Genomic DNA, 17,835 nt, shown 5'->3' with positions numbered 1-17,835 from the left:
CGGTTTTTGTGCGCGAAGCATTTCGGAAGGCACGAAAATCTTTCGCTTTGCCCGGGACGAGGCCTGCCTGAGTCCTAAACCCGCCTATAACCGCTTGGCCTCGGGATAGCCGGCCGTGCAGGATAACGTTGGATAACAAAAATCCGCTCAAATCCGAGATAATTCCTCCCGGGCGAAGTTCGATGAATGGGTAGCTTTATAGAAAATTTACTAAATAACTCACGTCGCTGCCATCGCTAGGGGGCGATTGTTTTCTGGAACTCCGAACGCTCGCCGCAGAACGAACCGAAGGTGCAGTTTTGCTCCATAACTACATCAGTATCATGAACAGGGATTAAATGCATTCGGGCAAGCTCAACCTGCAGGTGTGAGTAGCGATCGTTAAAAGCAACGACCGGCCGGGATAACCGAGTCCCTATTGTTTCTGGCCAACGCTGTGTGTATTAGAGAGTGTGTGAGACAGAGAGCAAGCACTTCCCACTGGTACACGGTAGACAGGCTACCTACAATATGCAGTTTGGATTGAGTTTGCTCTAGCACGGTTCAGGGGCAAGAAAATATTTTCGAGAACGCTTCAAAAACCGACCATAAGCCATGATGGAATGTAATGCATAGCGATTCAATACCATCGCTGCACTTGATCGAAGCCGGAACCGGGCACGCCAGCAGCTAATCGGGTTCCGGGTTCCAGAAACACATCCAGCACTTGCAGTAGCAGCTGCAATCACTCCAATCTGCCAGTCTTCGTGTAATTTAACCGCACCCTGGACAAGGGTCGTGCACTGTGCGTGGTTTTATCGGTTCATCGATTCGTTCTGGATTGTACACAATTTTAAATTAATTTTCATAAATCCTGTCCATTGTCCGGCTGCACCGAGCTGCATCTGCTGGGCGAGGGGAAACGGTTAGTGCCATGTTTTCTAATTGAAATTCGGAGCTACAATGTTTTGGGGCGCTGGCCATCTGACCGACAGCCGGTACGGATGGTTGATTTCAAATTGAATTCGGGATGTCCGTTTTTAGAGCTCGCCGGGCATACACAGTCCCACCCAAACACCAATCGACCGGCGGCAACGATCGTTCAGCCGCCGATGGGACGATAATTCTAAGCGTAAAATGAGCCACTTTTACTCCGCCCCGACCGAAAGGAATTGGTCTCGTGTTCTAATCAAACGTAATTGGGTATTAGATGAGGCGGGCTGTCTCTACACACGACGGTTCGTGCATGTCACATCTTCAGCGTCCGCAGATGACTCGGCCGTATCGCGATTAAGTGCTGTCTAGGAAGGAACAAATCTCGCAGCCAGTAGTCGTCGACAGTTACGACGTCGTTGGCTTCCCATGTTATACCGTGACGACTGTCGAACACGATGACTCTTTGGGGTGATGTCGATAGTCACATGCCGGCATGCATAAAATCTGATTTACCTCCTCTAGAGTGGTTGTAAACGAAACGAAATATGCTAGCGTGTGCGATAATTGAAAGGTTGTTTCGCTTGCCTACAGTCCGCGAATTCTTCTCTTGTGATATAAACTGTAAAGCATGGGCGTAACTTCGTAACTTTTTTTGTTGAAGCCATGAACTGTTTAACGACTCGATTCAACAGTTTACGATCGGTGCATCAAACAGTGAAGAGCTAATTTAAACGTCCACAAAATTTGCGTTCATTCTTGGGGTGGTAGTTGACGAGAAGCCAGCCAAGTCACGCACACGCCGAACGTGTTGTGGTGTGCTTGTTGATTGGCCATTATGCTGACCAGCAGCCGTAGGGATAAGCAACGACCAACTGAGCTGGGCAGTAGGCATTACCGTACGCATAAGTGACGCTAAACTTAAGTACGCAGGGAGTCGTAGGACTTTGGGGAACAATTCCGGGACGTTTGTTTTTATGTGCTGCGCAAGTATCGCGAGGAGCTTCGGGCTGAAGATGCTTTTTTGCGGCTTTTCATAACGAATACGACGCTGACAAGCACACTTCGTACCTTTGGTGGGAGTTCTGATGCGTTTGATGAGCCTGTTTGTAGGATTAAAAGCAAATAAAGCAGCCGTTGTAGAAGTGGGAATTGAAAACAAGGCGCTTGCTGTTTGACACTACCTACGGTCTGCACAGGGGATGAAACAAGCTTGGACTAGATACGTGATGAATTTACCAGACAACCTTTTCCTATATTCTAACCAAAAAGGTTGAATTTTATTATTTTTTCTAATCAGCTTGTCTCTTAGCTAGTTTATTTTTATGCCAAATCCATTCAGGACTTCCATTTCAGTTCAGCACTACACAGCAACTATCACCAGGCGGGTTTGAAATTATGCTTCCAGTAAATGAAAACCATAGATTTTGTCCGTGGACACCGTGGCACCGTGTTTCGTTTCACACCATTAGGTCGTTTAATTTCGCTCGCTCGATACACACCGAAAGGCTTCGTAATCTACGGTTACTGCCACCAACCTATTGCCAGCGCCATTTAATTGCAAAAAGCCGGCTTGATGTACGGGCCTTGCCACCAGCTGGATAGGTTCCGGTGAGCACCACGGAAGAAGCTGCGTATTTCGATGTAATGATTGCGTTAATGGAGCATAATTAACGTTCTTAATTATCGATTTCCTCCCGGATGTTTTTAGCGGCTGACAAATGGTTTCCATACAGGTTGTTAGGCTTAGATTATGCTTTGTTGAGAGAGAGCCTTTTGTGTAAAGTAGCTTTCATTTTTATTTTTTGTTCTAATAAATTAAAAAAAACATTGAATTATAAAATTATTTTACCATCGAATAAGCGCTTTATGCGCATGATCAAACTAATCAAGCTTACCCATTGCCCAGCTCTTATCATCAACTCCACGAGCGAGTAGATCTTCACCATTCTGTTCGTAACGAATGTCGCGATGGAGCGTTATAAATCCACTTTCCACTTAAATGCTCCAGATCCTGAGCATTTGAACGAAGCGAACGACAACCACACTGATGCGACACTATACCGTTTTCTCGGTCGCTTGTTTCATGTTCTAAAGCACGGATTGGTGCTCCCGTGCACCGCCCAGTCCATTCCGACCAAATGACTAATCAAGTCGCTTGATTGTAGCGCTCAATGTTATTTTCACAGTGAGTCCATTTCCCATCATCCCGGAGCCTGGAGCCCAGTTGCCTTTAACACCTATTCCCTATCCTATCAGCTAGCCTTTATGTGTGTGTGCGGACCCAACGATGATGAGAGTGCAAGTTGGGTAGTTCACTTCAATTAGTACTATTTCGTCCTCTCAGTGTTTTTCATTTGCCAAGTAAGTAGCTTTTTCTGTTGTTTTTGTTCGCTTCACTTTGGATCGCTCCAGGACCTGGTTTACATGTTTCCTTTGCAGCGCCACTGAAGGGAGCCCTCTATAACCCGAGATACACGCACATGCTGGACTGTCGGCCACAGAGAGACACGCCGCAGACCGTTGGCAATGCTGCATCCATTCGCGCGACAACGACGAATGAAAGGAAAATTGGAAAAAGAAGGAGACACACATACACACACACACATACAAAAATCTCCCATCCCGATGGGGGAAATAAACCCGGGTGCCATCGCCATCCCGGGTCGATGAAGAAGTGGGCGCACGGTGCACGAACGCGTCGAGCACGTAGCGAGAATCGATTATAAAATCTCTCGGGCAGTTATGTTGGGTTGCTTGTCTGCAAAACGAGATAGTTGTTCCGTTGCTCGTTCCGATCCCAGCCCCCCGGGGCCCGGCCTGGACTGTTCAAGTGCGAGTGACAACCTTTAATATGCACACACACAACAACAACACATGAAAACGCACGGGCGTACAGCGGGGGGTTCGAGTGTACGGTGCCAATCAAAAATTAAATTTTATAAATATTCATGCAAATGCTAACATGCAATTGTGGCTTTCGGGGTATTACACACTTAATTAATTTTTATGCTCTTTCACTCTCTCGCACTCCCGTTCGCTTCAGTTTTTAAGCCTTCCCGGGTGTTTCTGTGTAGGCTGGTGAGACTGACGCCGACCGGGACGGGGCTCAGAATCTTCCCAAAGTCCCGGTGGGAAAACCACGTTATTGTTGAGCGCAACGTCACCGAGCTGGGCCAGTTTGTCGATGGGGGAAAAAAGAGAGGCCCAACATTGCACAAAAGGAAGCAACCGTACGAGGGTAAAGCGATAGTTTGCTGCACCAATTTGTCTCTACATGGTACATGGAGGAAGTAAAAACTATGTCCCCGTCATAAACATCGTCGTCGGTTTGTTAGAATGTGTCATGGTGGCGAAAGGGGCGAAACGAGTAACTATTTGTAAGAAAGTAACTCGTGAAACAGGTTGAGGTTAAGGTTCTGAGAAATTTTCATGCCGTAATTATTCAACGTACAGCGAAAAGGCTTATTCTGAACACGTCGATTCCCAATAAATAGGATCTGGAAAAGATACATGTATCGACTAATTAAAGCTCTTCTTGAATTTCAAATTGGGAAACCCATCCGAAAAGCATAAGATGTTAATAATTAATTCAAAAATTTAAAATAATCCTATAAGATAGGAAAGCATTTCCAGAAGAAAATAATCCTTTTCTGACTATTTCAACCTTTTCGCATAAAATATCAAACTAAAAACAACTAGCTCGTCACATCGACCTAAACCCGTGTCCCGCTGGTCGGTTGACATTTTTCACCATTAATTATGTTTTCCTTCCAATCGATACCCAGCCCGAAATTAACCAGGTTTCGGGGAAGATGACTGACTCGAATATTTACCCCGTTACGAATGCAAATTTACAAAAGAGAGCACTGAAACCACCGGTCCGGCGGCGCTCGTTTACACGTTTTCCTAATTTAATTAAGCTTCCAAAATGTTTACCAATGCGGTATTTCGACCGTCCACCAGTTGTTCTTCATGGCGGCGGTGGTGCAGTGGAGCGATCGAAAATTGGAATCAAATTTTCGTCCGCTGCTTCAGTCCCGAAAAGCATCGGTTGAATATCTCCTGGCCGGGGTCCGGCTGCATATGTCACACTGTACGGTGGTCGGTGCGCGAGGAACGGCGAGATCGAACCGTCGGTCGAGCGTAATGATTGAAATTGATACCACCCTGCTCAGGATGCTGAGCAGGCTTGGAGGGAAGGGGGCTTGTGTTCCGGGGGCCTGAACTTTCACTCCCGAACGATATTGTGGTTTGCTGCTGGTCAAGCTACCGTGCTTCGGTATGACGATCCCACCACATCCACGCCTTACTTAAGGCGAATCGTCGCTACCGATTCGGGTCGCTAGCTGGGGTAAACCCTTGGCAGAGACCACTTGTTATTTAGACCATGTCACGGTGCACGGATGGTTCCTCTTTCGATCCTACTTGCGGTTGGTAATTGAATTTCGCCTGAGAGCCTTCCGGGGAAATCGGTATCACAGTGTGTGTGTCTGTGTTTTTTCCCCTTTCGCTTCCGGCTCAGTCTTAACCACAATCGTTATCCAGAAGCTATGTCAAAGAAGCTGCATTAGAGGCAAATGGTTAAAATATGGAAAAAAAAGTAGACCGCAGTAAGGTGCGACCGTGAACATTATGGTACACTTACGGTATTTCTTCTCGGTCGAAGACTCAGAACGATCGATAACGTACCGGCAAAAAAGGATCGCTCAACTACAGAAGACCACGTTTGGAGGCTCGTGAAAAATGGCCTTGAGCAGTTTAGAAAACCCGGAACAGTTTGGTAAAGGATAGAAGAGCAACAAAAACAGGAGGAAAAACATGCACACCTACATGGAAAACCATATTGCAAACGAGGAAAAATGTCCGGGGCCGGTTCGGCGGATTTTGCACCAGGTACCAAGTGACTTGTAATCTATCTCTTTATCTACTGAAGCGCGTCCTACCAGCGCATCCATTTATCTTCTTTCGTGGAGCATTCATTGCGGCGTGTGTTCCTTCGTCCCGATGCTTCGTCCGAGTGTTTTTCTGCGGTTCACGTACTGCCAAAACAGTCGTGTGCCTGTTTTGGGGTGGGGTGAAAAATCTTTCCAGTTTGCTATTTGCCAGAGCGCTGCATGCTCTGGCCTCCCCTTTTCCCGGCGAGGCACAAGATCCGCTTTGGGTGGTTCGCTTTTGGCATTCCTTTCGATCGATTGTTTCAACTACAGCTCCGAAGCGTCATCGGCTGACGCGGGCAGAACCCGATGACGACTGCGACGTGTACGGCGTATGTGCTTATCGGGTTTTTCGGGAGGAAAATAGAAAACGTGAGCCCGATGCCGGAGCAAGATTATCCATAATCCATCACCGGTTATTAGACGAAGCTGAGAGTAGTTGCCTGCCAGCGCATTCTCCGGTTTGCGGTCGCCGGCAAACAGGCAGCAATCGGTCGTTCTTTGCGTACAATGTTTCGAATCCTTGATGGGCGTCGGGCTGCGAAGAGATGGATCGAGGTTTTAGAGTGTCTTTTGCCCAGGAGGATCACTTACCAGTGCGCTGACCGGTCGGACTCCACACCGTGGTCCGCGCTGTGTTTTTTGTTATCACCGAAGCTGGAGCATTCGTGCGGGGCTTAGCGAAATGGAGTGATTTTAGCAGAATTTCGTCTTCGGTTTTTTGTTCGCTTCGCACGGCAAAGAATACCCTTTGCTCGGTGCGTTCTAACCCAGAGGTGAAGGAAAGGACGGTTTTGCGAGAGATCTCTGCACGCTAGGAAGCGGGTAATGGGAATAAACCATTCATCAAACTAATCCGACGCCGTCCGTGTTTAAGGTCCGGTAGTTTAAGTGTTTTCGTTGTATAGTTTTAAGATGAAAGCGGCGGAGCTGTACATAGTGGGTGATGGACTCCTTCGGTATCTTAGCTGCACGGTTTGTATGACCCATATCGGCAGTAAGAAGATCGATGCAGCTCTCGGATGTCGGATTAGCCATCGAAACTTTGATTGAGGATTCATTCAAAAACATCGATGGTGGTTTCCATTTTCAATCAGTTATAAGAGCTTATTAAAATCAAAATCGACTGAAAGGGAGTTTGAGCGAGAAATTCGAAATTATTTTAAGGAAGATGGGCCCGTCAAGCGACAAACAATGAACTTTATCATTTGAGGCAATAGTTTGATGATGAACCGTATTATCCGTTGAGATATTACTTGAGACATAAAATGGAAACATATAATTATAATTACCCTTATTGCTGAATAAAACATCCCTAAGTAGTATGTTTGACGAATTGCATACTCACAGGCGTAATCGTTTGTCGCTTCGTCGCATCGCCTGGCTGGCTCTGTGAGTATTTGTTTTATCATCTATTTTAACTTCGATGTAGGTGACTCCAGTTAAAGGGTACACCCTTACTATGCTCTCTCTCCGAAAGATCTTGCCCTCAAACAGTGTATCACAAATAATAAACATTCTACAATTCCGATTTTCGCCTCGTTTCAGCGTCTTTGATCCGATTTGTTTCAATATTTATTTTACCACCGCCATCGCATCGCTGTAGCGTTCCCCAGACATTCGGAAACATCATCGGTGTGGTATTTCTGGCTGTCTCCTTGTTTAGTACCAACCCCTTCACCATACGAACCCGTCTTGATGTTTCATTAATTAAGCAATCCTTTAAAAATAGTCAATAATACTGAGAAACGGAGCTGCTATCGATCTCCACGGCCATTCTCGATTGTCCTCCAGCTAGTAGTAGAAATGTTCGTGTCCGGTGTCGGTTACGACTGGTAGAGGGTGGTCCTGGTTTATTTTTTCTTTCAAAAGTTTACGTGCGCCCTCGCGCGGTCGCTCATTAATAATGACATCAACGAGAGGCGAATCTTCTTATGGCCGGCGGCACGGTTCAAGTCGTTGGGTGAGCGAGAGTTTGCAAGTTGTCAGTTTATTAGTCGGGCACGGTTCGCTTTGCCAATGTAAACGAGCAAAGGATATCGTTTTTTTTCTTCTACCCTTCCCCATCGCATTCACTCTCTCCCACAGTGCGATCGTTGGAAATTCGTGAACACCGAAGCGTTTCGGAACCGTCACAACTACTACCGTGCCACAGAATGGAAGGTTTTTGCAAAGGGAAGAACAAATAGATTGGAGACGAATTAATTAAACATGATTTAATTAATTATCTTCTTCCACGTTACACGATATGGTGCGTTTGGGTGAGCGATATTTGCGGAAGCTTCCAAGAAAAGGGCAACTTAGGGTACCGGGGTCCTGGTAGTCTTCGCAGTCGTTCTGCTCGTTTGTACCGTAGCATTATGAATATGATATAAAAAAGTTGGTTCGTCAATCTCTGAGAATAACGATGTTCAAATGTTTGATTTGATGTCAAATAGTTTTATTACAGTGAAGTAAATCTTCGCCTTACTGCTTTCGATAAAGCCTTAGGGCAGTGTTACCTCAGTGTAGTGTCTTTTCCTAGAAAACTTCCTCATAAGTAACCTTCTGCCCACATAATTATTTCTACTGTTTAATGTCCAGATTTGATCGGATAAACTTTTCCAACGAAAGCAGTCGAATCGAAAAGCCGAAATAAATAATTATGTCACGCTCGTTACTTTCCCATTCACACAATACGGCCACAATTTCCAAACCGTCAGAGAGAACGGGCCGGGCCACCGAGCAACCGAAAAATCGTCCGAAAGCGTTAAGGAAACCCGCCTCGGCCGCTGGAAAAACCACCGAATCGTTCACATACGCGGTGAGAAAATTCTTCCCCCTGAACTCTCGCTCCCACTCTACGACCTTCAACTGCGCGCTCGATGCCAGCCGGAAAAAGCGTGGCAGTCCACGGGAAGTGCAGGGAGAAATTTATTGTTCTACGTGCATTGAGAAGTTTACCATTCCGGAAAGGACAGCTGCTCGAACCGCGGCTTGCCGCCAACAAATGGACAGTGGCCCACCGGGAGCGCGGAGTGGAAGTTGACGGGGAAGGGAAGGCTCGAATCGAAATCGGGTACCCTGGCAGGTAAGTAGGTTGGCGAAGATCGGCCTGCTTTTTGGCACCAGCGACCAACGAGCATCCAGCAAACGATGGCAGCGGGCACGAGCCGAAACCAACGGGAGCCACGGAAAACATGAAAAGGGGCCGTAATAAAATTAAATTAAAATAAATTTACCGCCCATTAGCCATTTCCTGGTGTGTGTGGCTTCCCTGTTCAAAGAAGGAACGAATGTCACTGCTGGCGACGTGTCAGGGATGAACGTTGAGGAGCGTATGGCGACCGGCGACGGTACGGTAAGGGCAGAAAGTAAAATAAATGACAATTTAAAGACAGCAGCTTTTGGCGGTGGATTGTCGGAAGATTTGTGGCTTGCCTCACAAACCAAATGAGCCAACCGGTCGGTGTGGGCGGAGTGTATGACAGAGTGTTATGTGATGTTTGCACTGTGCGGGTTGGTTGAGGAGGCGATATTAGCGTTTGGATTCAATTATCCTACATACGGTGCCTTTCATCGGGTGTATTTGGCTAGCTTGAGACGCGATTGGTTTGGCATTGGGTGTGTTTAATACACCTTGAAACATACGCTTTTAAAGTTGATCTTAAGTTATAATTTCTATAAAAGTATTTTCGTAAAGTGCCAACAATAAATAGAATATTCCCTACAATTGTAACGTTGGTTTTAATAAGCCTTCCTCCAGCTTGAGCCATACCTTATTTCAGATTCAAATGAAGGCTTGAATGATACTTTCGTTTCTTCGAAATTTGTATCTGTAGGGTACGGCCTACTCCGGGAGGGGGAAGGAAAAGGATAGACATTACGGCCTTTGGTGGTGGTGGACCGGTACCGGGAGAGAATCAGCAGCGACCGTTGGACACTGCCGAACAGATCCACTGCTGGGGAAGGAATGGCACGAGTTGATGGTGAAACCAAGCAGGCCTCGTGCCAAGGGGGGAAAGGAATGGTGAGAACCGTTGGACAATGCCGAACTGGTCACACACCAGGAGTGGAAGGGAATGATGAAGACCGTTGGACAATGCCGAACAGGTCAACACCAGAAGGGAAGGAGAAGGAAGATGTAGCTCGAGCTCAAGGTGGGGTCGGAGAGCGCTAGAGAGTGTCCAATGTTGGTTGCCCGTCAAGGACCTTCAGAGGATTCTTTAGCTGGACTACCTTGGGATGCGAAATAAATTTCAACTCCTAAGCTCTTTGCCGTTTGTCTCAGTCTCCCCGAATCGCATTTTATTTTCACATAGTCGCTCGAAGCAGCCGTGCTGTACTAGCGATGTTTAGTAAATTACATTCAGGTTCTTTATGGTTCCCTAATCGCACCATAGATGGCGCGACTCGTGTTTAAACAACCCCGGTGTAATGCGGGCGGTCTAACTTTAGGCGCGTTAAATCTCGAACATCCTGCCACCTTGAAATTGAGAAATTTCAATAATTTCCTACTGCCGTGGGTATAACGCATAGCTTTACGCGAGGCCTAACTACCTTAGTCTTGGTACTGGTTTGCAGTGTAAATACCCTAGCCTTTCCATCCTTTCCAGGATGGACCTCAACTACTCGTGCTAACAGCCAAGAAAGTGGTGGTACATTATCTTCCTTGATGATCACTAACGTACCTGGAACGATAGCCCTTTCATCATCCTTATACCATTTCGAACGCGGTTGGAGTTGCTGTAAGTACTCCTTATGCCATCGGTTCCAGAAGTGACGCATTAGTTGTTGAACATGTCGCCAATGTGTCAACCGATTTTCAGGAACGCCCGCTGTCTCGGCATCTGGAACATGTTGGAGGTGCGATCCAACCAGGAAATGTCCGGGTGTAAGGGCCGTCACGTCAGTGGGGTCATCGGTCAGCGGTGTTAATGGCCGAGAATTGAGGCATGACTCAATTTCGGTCAGCAGCGTCGCCATGTCTTCGAAGGAGAGAGACGTTTTGCCTACAACTCGTACTAGGTGGTGTTTCATCGAGCGCACAGCCGCCTCCCAAAGCCCACCGAAATGGGGAGCTCGCGGTGGAATGAAGTGCCACGTAATCCTCCTGTCCAAGGTCCATGTCCGGATGCTCCTTTGATGATGTGATGAATGCAACAGCTTGTAGACTTCATTTAGCTGGTTGCTTGCTCCCTTGAAGTTTGTTGCATTATCTGAATGCAACTCTGCTGGAAGTCCACGGCGTGCCACGAATCGACGTAACGCTGAGATGAATGCTTCCGTCGTCAAGTTGGAAACAAGTTCGATGTGAATTGCACGAGTGGCGAAACACACGAAGATGGCTACATATGCCTTTGTAGCAACTGCTCGCCGGTATGCGCCTTTCACAAAAACTGGACCGCAGTAATCAATCCCCGTGATTGAAAAAGGTCGGTTGGAAGTCACTCTCGTCGAAGGGAGATCTGCCATTAGTGTCTCTGATGAGATAGGACGGGCACGGAAACAGGTGAGGCACTGATGATAAGTCCTTCTCGCGTGGTTTCTGCCGCCCAAGATCCAATATCGTTGTCGGCTCGTACTCAGCATCAGCTGTGGTCCCGCATGTAGCAGCGTCTTGTGGAAATGATCCATCAGCAGATGGGCTAACGGATGTCCGTTGGGAACCACGATAGGATGTTTGGTGTCCTCTGATAGCAATGCGTTGCTAAGCCTGCCACCAACACGAATGATGCCGTCTGCTCCCAGCTGCGGATGCAGCCACTTCAGCTTCGATGACGAAGAAATTGATTCCTTCCGTTGTAGTGCTCTTATTTCTTGTGTGAAATAATCCCTCTGCGCTAATCGGCACATTACTTCCTCTGCTTCCTTCAGGTCTGCTGTCGTGATACCAGGGCCAGTATACGATCGACGTTTTGAACAACGGTTGAAGTATTGAACCCAATACGCCATCATTCTTCTGAGCTTCGAGAACGATGAGTATAACGTGAAGACGCGATGGTGCGGTTTCTCGACAACTGCACAGGCCACTGTAGAGGCGCGTCTTTCTGCGGCAGCGTCGTCGTCAAATGACGATATCGATGATTCCGGCCATTGCTCTTCCGGTTGATTTAGCCATGGTGGGCCCTGCCACCATAACGGATTGTTGAGGAGCTCCTTACTCAGGCAGCCGCGTGATGCAAGGTCCGCTGGGTTGTCTATTCCAGCAATGTGTCGCCAAGCACAACCAGTTGTAAGCTGTTGCACTTGCGAGACACGATTGGCGACGAACGGCTTCCAGCAGCTTGGTGATCCTCGTAGCCAATGCACCACGGTGGTTGAATCCGTCCAAAATGTAGCTGGAGATTGCAACTCGACAGCTGACTTCACACGATTGTAAAGCAAGCTGGCTAATTGTGCTGCGCACAATTCCAGTCGGGCGATGGAGTGCTTGCTGCTTATTGGTGTCACTTTCGTCTTCGAGGCGAACAGTTGAATCGTGACGACTCCCTGTTCGTTGCAGCTCCTGATGTAACAGCATGCTCCATATCCCTTTTCTGACGCGTCGCAAAAGAAATGGAATTGGCTAGAGATGCTGTCAGGTCCAATTGCTACACGAGGAATGTGTAGCTCCTGTAGATGGATCAATTGGTTGTGGAAGTTGATCCATTGTCCTTGAAGGTGATGCGGTAGTTCGTCGTCCCATCCCCAGGGATGTTGCTGGTCCGTCTGAAGAGTCCAGATACGTTGGAGGAATTGCTTCGCCATGGCTTTCACTGGGTCAACAATTCCCAAAGGATCGTAGATCCTGGCGATGCAAGAAAGGACCTTCCGCTTCGTTATTGGCCCAATAACGTAGGGCGCGTTGATGTTGAAACTCATGTTGTCGGAAGATGAGTCCCAAACTAAACCAAGAGTTGCCAGAACTCCTTCGGCTCCCGATTCAGCAGATGGAGTGGCTGCTAACTGCTGTTGGTCCACATGCTGTAGCACGGATGGCTTGTTGGAAGCCCATTTTCGTAGCTCGAACCCCGTCTTCGCGTACAATTCTGCCGTTTGTACTTGTAGGGATTCAGCCTCTGCCGGCGAATCACTTCCAGACACGAAATCATCCACGTAGAAGTCACAGGATCGCGTAGCTGCAGCCGGATATTCCTTCCCATGATCTTCTACCGTTTGTTGTAATGATCGTACTGCCAGGAACGGTGCAGATGCTGTCCCATACGTCACGGTGTTGAGCTCATACTCCTCGATGGGCTCGTTTGGTGAATTCCGCCACAGGATGCGTTGCAGGGATCGATCGGTGGGATGTACCAAAACCTGCCGGTACATTTTAGCCACGTCTGCTGTGAGGGCAACAGCCCTTGTACGGAACCGCATCAAAATGGAGGTAGCATCCTGTTGAATGGTCGGCCCGACCATTAACGTATCATTCAATGATACTCCCGTTGATGATTTGCTCGATGCGTCAAAGACGACACGGCACTTGGTAGTGGTGCTATCGGCTTTGAAGACCGGATGATGAGGTAGATAGAACGTCTCAGCGTCCATCGATGTAGCTGCCACCTTGCTCATATGACCTAAGCGAAGGTACTCGTTCATGAAATCAACATAGGCTTGTTGAGTTTCCGGTTCTCTTTGAAGTCGTCGTTCTATTGCTAAGAACCTTCTTAGTGCGCTGGTCTTTGAGTCCCCAAGTTTGCCGATCATTTCGGCTTTCCGGGGAAGTCGAACCACGTATCGACCGTTGATGTCTGTGGTAGTTGTCGCTGTATAATGCTCCTCACACGCACGTTCTTCGTTGCTCCAGCTTGGTGTGCCGCTCACCTCTTCTAGTTCGAAGAATCTCTTCATCAAAGAGTCCAGCTCGTTGGTGTGCGTGACGACTGCACACATTGAAGATGACAATGGTTCCTCGATGATGGTGTTTCCGCTGACAACCCAACCAAATTCGGTTTCTTGGAGCGTTGGCATGTTGTCACCCAACGATAGCCGTCCGGTCCTCAGGATCTCGTAGAAGAGTGATGCTCCCAGTATCAGGTCGATAGGCGCTGGGTTGTTGAACGACGGGTCAGCCAGAACACATGCTTCAGGAATACTCCAGTGGCTGATGTTGATGTACTGTCGTGGCATTTCCACCGTCAGTTTGGGAAGCACTAACATTTCCACCGTTGCATTGTAACTGGAGCATCGGGAATGAATGGTAGTAGTCACGGTGTGTCGCACGTTCGATCCTGCGCTGCCACCAATCCCTGACAAGGGAATGTTTACCAATTTGCGTGGTAAACATAGGAATTGGGCTAGCCTGCCAGTGATGAAGCTGGATTGTGCTCCGCTGTCCAGAAGAACACGTGCCGGATGGGTGACTCCTGCGCTGTCGGTGATGTTGAGCATTGCCGTCGAAAGCAACACAGTGGATGACACAACTGTGGTTAATGTTGTCGTAGCGGTTGTAGATTGTCTTCCAGTAACAGGTGATGGACCAGGTGTTACACGTGAGTTCTCCACATGAATCAACGTGTGATGCCTGCCCTTGCAGTGACGACACGACCATGGTGAGGGACATTTAGAAACTGCATGTCCGGTACCAAAACAGTTGAAGCAGCGGTTCAATGTTTTCAGCTTCTCGATCTTATCCGTAGTCGTCAGTATTAAAAACGTGGGGCACTTGTGTAATGGATGTTGCTGCTTACACAAAGCGCAACAGAGCTGCGGAGGGTTCGGAGTCGATGACACAAATGCCTTGGTGCTCGCTGGTTTTCCCGACGGTTGTCGTTGTTGAGGCTCCTTCGTTGCACAGCTTTCCAACACTTCCGTCTGCCGAGTGATGAACTCAAGAGTTTTGTACAGCTCAGGAAACTCTCCATGCTTTAACGAGCGTTCCCACAACTTCCGAGTTTCCGCATCTAGGCACGATGACAGAATGTGGGTGATGATGAGGTTGCTGGTTCCGTCGATGGGCTTCTCCATGAAGATGAGACCGTCAACATGCGCCTTACAAGTCTCGGCAAGGTGACGAAGATCCTTTGCAGACTCTCGGGGTAGCGCCTTGAGGTGTAACAACCCGGCGATGTGTTTGTCGACGATCAACCGGGGGTTCTCGAACCGCTGGACTAAGATCTCCCATACACTCTCGAAGTTGTTGCTGTTCATCATTGAGGCGTTGATTATGCCGGCAGCCTTTCCTGTCAACGCCTTGTTCAAATGATGAAGTTTCACAGCATCAGACTCATTGGCTCGGCTCATGATGTCCTGGAACATAGCCTTGAACTTTGGCCACTGTTCGTAGCTACCGTCGAACGTAGGCATCGGGATGTGGAGACGGTGTTGCGGCATTACGAGTTGTGCTGCCACCGGCGGAGGCTTGACGTCCATGCTCTGAAGAGATGCCGCTTTCACCAAATATTCGGCCTGGAACACTTCGTCCTCAGCGATGTCCTTGTCCAAATCATACGGTAGCTGCTCGATGAGTTGATTCAGCAGTGTATGTTGTTCAGCCTTCAGCTCTTCCAGCATTTTGGATTGCACTTGTGCAAGTGTTGGATCGGTCTGCATGTTGATCAGCCTTTTATGCACGACCTTCAACTTGATGCGCAACACTTGCACTTGCATGGACACTTCTGGTTGCTGCATTACTGCAGTTTCTGCTCCAGATAACTCCACGGTGTCCATGTCCTTTGTCGACGCACGTGTCACTGGCATGACGTTTCACTGCACTAGCACTGATGACGAAAATACACACTGATGCACAAACACCGATGACGAATTCGGAAACTGCTTGCAGTGCGGCTCCACCTGGTGGGCTGACGGTTGTAACCCCTCGCTGGATGAGCGCCGCTGTGGAACTAATTCGTCAGATAGTTCCTTCGATGACAATGGTGGTGCTGGATGAAGATGGCGACAGCTGGAGGGTTGGCGATGTAACTTCCCTCGCTCTCTGCGCACCGATGTGGACCCAATCTGTCCGATTGGTCCGTCGTTGAAGATGGTGACGCCTGGAGGGTTGGCGTTTGTAGCTCCCTCGCTGGACGAGCACCGTTGTGGAACTGATCCCTCGGATCGTTCCCTCGATGAAGATGGTGACGCCTGGAGGGTTGGCGTGTGTAGCTTCCCTCGCTCGACGAGCACCGATCTGCGCACAACTTGCAGTTGGTGCTGGATGAAGATGGCGGCAGCTGGAGGGTTGGCGTTGAAGCTTCCCTCGCTCTCTGCGCACCGCTGTAGAGCGAATCCGTCCGATTGCTCTCTCGATGACGATGGTGACGCCTGGAGGGTTGGCGTTTGTAGCTCCCTCGCTGGACGAAGCACCGATCTGCTCACAAGATGGCGGCAACTGGAGGACTGGCGTTGGAGCTTTCCTCGCTCGCTGCTCACCGATGTGGACCCAATCCGTCCGATTGGTCCGTGTAGACCGGCTGCTCACTGCACACTGAACACCGCGTTTACTGTGATCAACGCTCGATCGCGGACTGAGACGCGGCGATTCGCGAACTGGCACTCGCGTTGATCCGGTTCGAAGGACCAAAATGTAGGGTACGGCCTACTCCGGGAGGGGGAAGGAAAAGGATAGACATTACGGCCTTTGGTGGTGGTGGACCGGTACCGGGAGAGAATCAGCAGCGACCGTTGGACACTGCCGAACAGATCCACTGCTGGGGAAGGAATGGCACGAGTTGATGGTGAAACCAAGCAGGCCTCGTGCCAAGGGGGGAAAGGAATGGTGAGAACCGTTGGACAATGCCGAACTGGTCACACACCAGGAGTGGAAGGGAATGATGAAGACCGTTGGACAATGCCGAACAGGTCAACACCAGAAGGGAAGGAGAAGGAAGATGTAGCTCGAGCTCAAGGTGGGGTCGGAGAGCGCTAGAGAGTGTCCAATGTTGGTTGCCCGTCAAGGACCTTCAGAGGATTCTTTAGCTGGACTACCTTGGGATGCGAAATAAATTTCAACTCCTAAGCTCTTTGCCGTTTGTCTCAGTCTCCCCGAATCGCATTTTATTTTCACATAGTCGCTCGAAGCAGCCGTGCTGTACTAGCGATGTTTAGTAAATTACATTCAGGTTCTTTATGGTTCCCTAATCGCACCATAGATGGCGCGACTCGTGTTTAAACAACCCCGGTGTAATGCGGGCGGTCTAACTTTAGGCGCGTTAAATCTAAATAAAATAAATAAATCTAAATTAAATAAATAAAATAAGATACTTATTTTAAAAGGTTTTTGTACCAATTGCTTTTCAATCTGTAAATCTATTATCTAGTTCAATGAGGTTTTTATTACAAACAATGGCTCAAACTATTTTTAAGCTACCTGTCTATCATTGTCCAGCTTATGAAGATGAGAAAGCCATGTGTAGGGATCAAATTAATAAAATTCTCAAACAAATATTCATAAGTAGTTTGTGAATTATAATGTTGATAGCGGTACGTGAGTAGCGTATCATTCTGCGTTATTTTATTTACTTTATTTTAATAAATTTTCGTAACCAATTTGTTTACATGCTCAAGTCATTTCGCTTGGCACCTGTTGGAACCCCAAACCCGCATTTTGTGTACACCTTCAGCACATTTTAACATCCACATTACCCGGCTGACAGTTAGCAATGGCAACGTGTGACGAAGCCAAATTTTGTTTGCAGCACCGAAAACTGCACGTGACATTGAATCTAAATGATTCATTGACAAGTGTTAGATGCTTCGGCGTGGGATAGAGGGCACGCCAGTTCCGGGTTTTCAACACGTACACAACACGGGCGACTCGAGAACCGTCCCTACAACTACTGACGACTGATGAATGCTTCATTATTGACGTGCACGAAGAGCAAAAGAAAGGAAAAATAGCACGGTATGGACGGAAACATAAACACTCACTCCCTGTCCCGAGCAACCAACACAGCCCCCCGCCTGAAAAGCTGACTTTCAGGAGCTGAAACTTTCCCGAGCACGAAATTACCAGCAGTGCAGAAGGGTGGGAGAGTTGGGGCGTGGCAGGAGGGCAGCCAACTGCCACGAGCGTAACATAAAT

The 17,835-nt window shown here is 48.2% G+C and overlaps 1 protein-coding gene across 1 annotated transcript; it reads right to left on the bottom strand.

Moving 5' to 3' along the window:
* Window positions 1-10,017: 10,017 nt before the first annotated feature.
* LOC118516844 lies at window positions 10,018-16,952 on the bottom strand. The gene has a single exon (XM_036062696.1). The coding sequence runs from the start codon at window positions 15,510-15,512 to the stop codon at window positions 10,332-10,334; it is 5,181 nt and encodes a 1,726-aa protein (XP_035918589.1). The 5' UTR covers window positions 15,513-16,952; the 3' UTR covers window positions 10,018-10,331.
* Window positions 16,953-17,835: the final 883 nt, after the last annotated feature.

Source organism: Anopheles stephensi, unplaced genomic scaffold (genome assembly GCF_013141755.1).
Source record: "Anopheles stephensi strain Indian unplaced genomic scaffold, UCI_ANSTEP_V1.0 ucontig4, whole genome shotgun sequence".
NCBI classification, from domain to species: domain Eukaryota; kingdom Metazoa; phylum Arthropoda; class Insecta; order Diptera; family Culicidae; genus Anopheles; species Anopheles stephensi.
The sequence above is the reverse complement of the archived record's forward strand: the minus strand, read 5'-3'. Positions and strand labels throughout refer to the sequence as shown.

What these genes read in the sequence shown, in the direction of transcription:
- LOC118516844 (XM_036062696.1), bottom strand. Translation starts at nt 15,512, where the DNA reads ATGCCAGTGACACGTGCGTCGACAAAGGACATGGACACCGTGGAGTTA.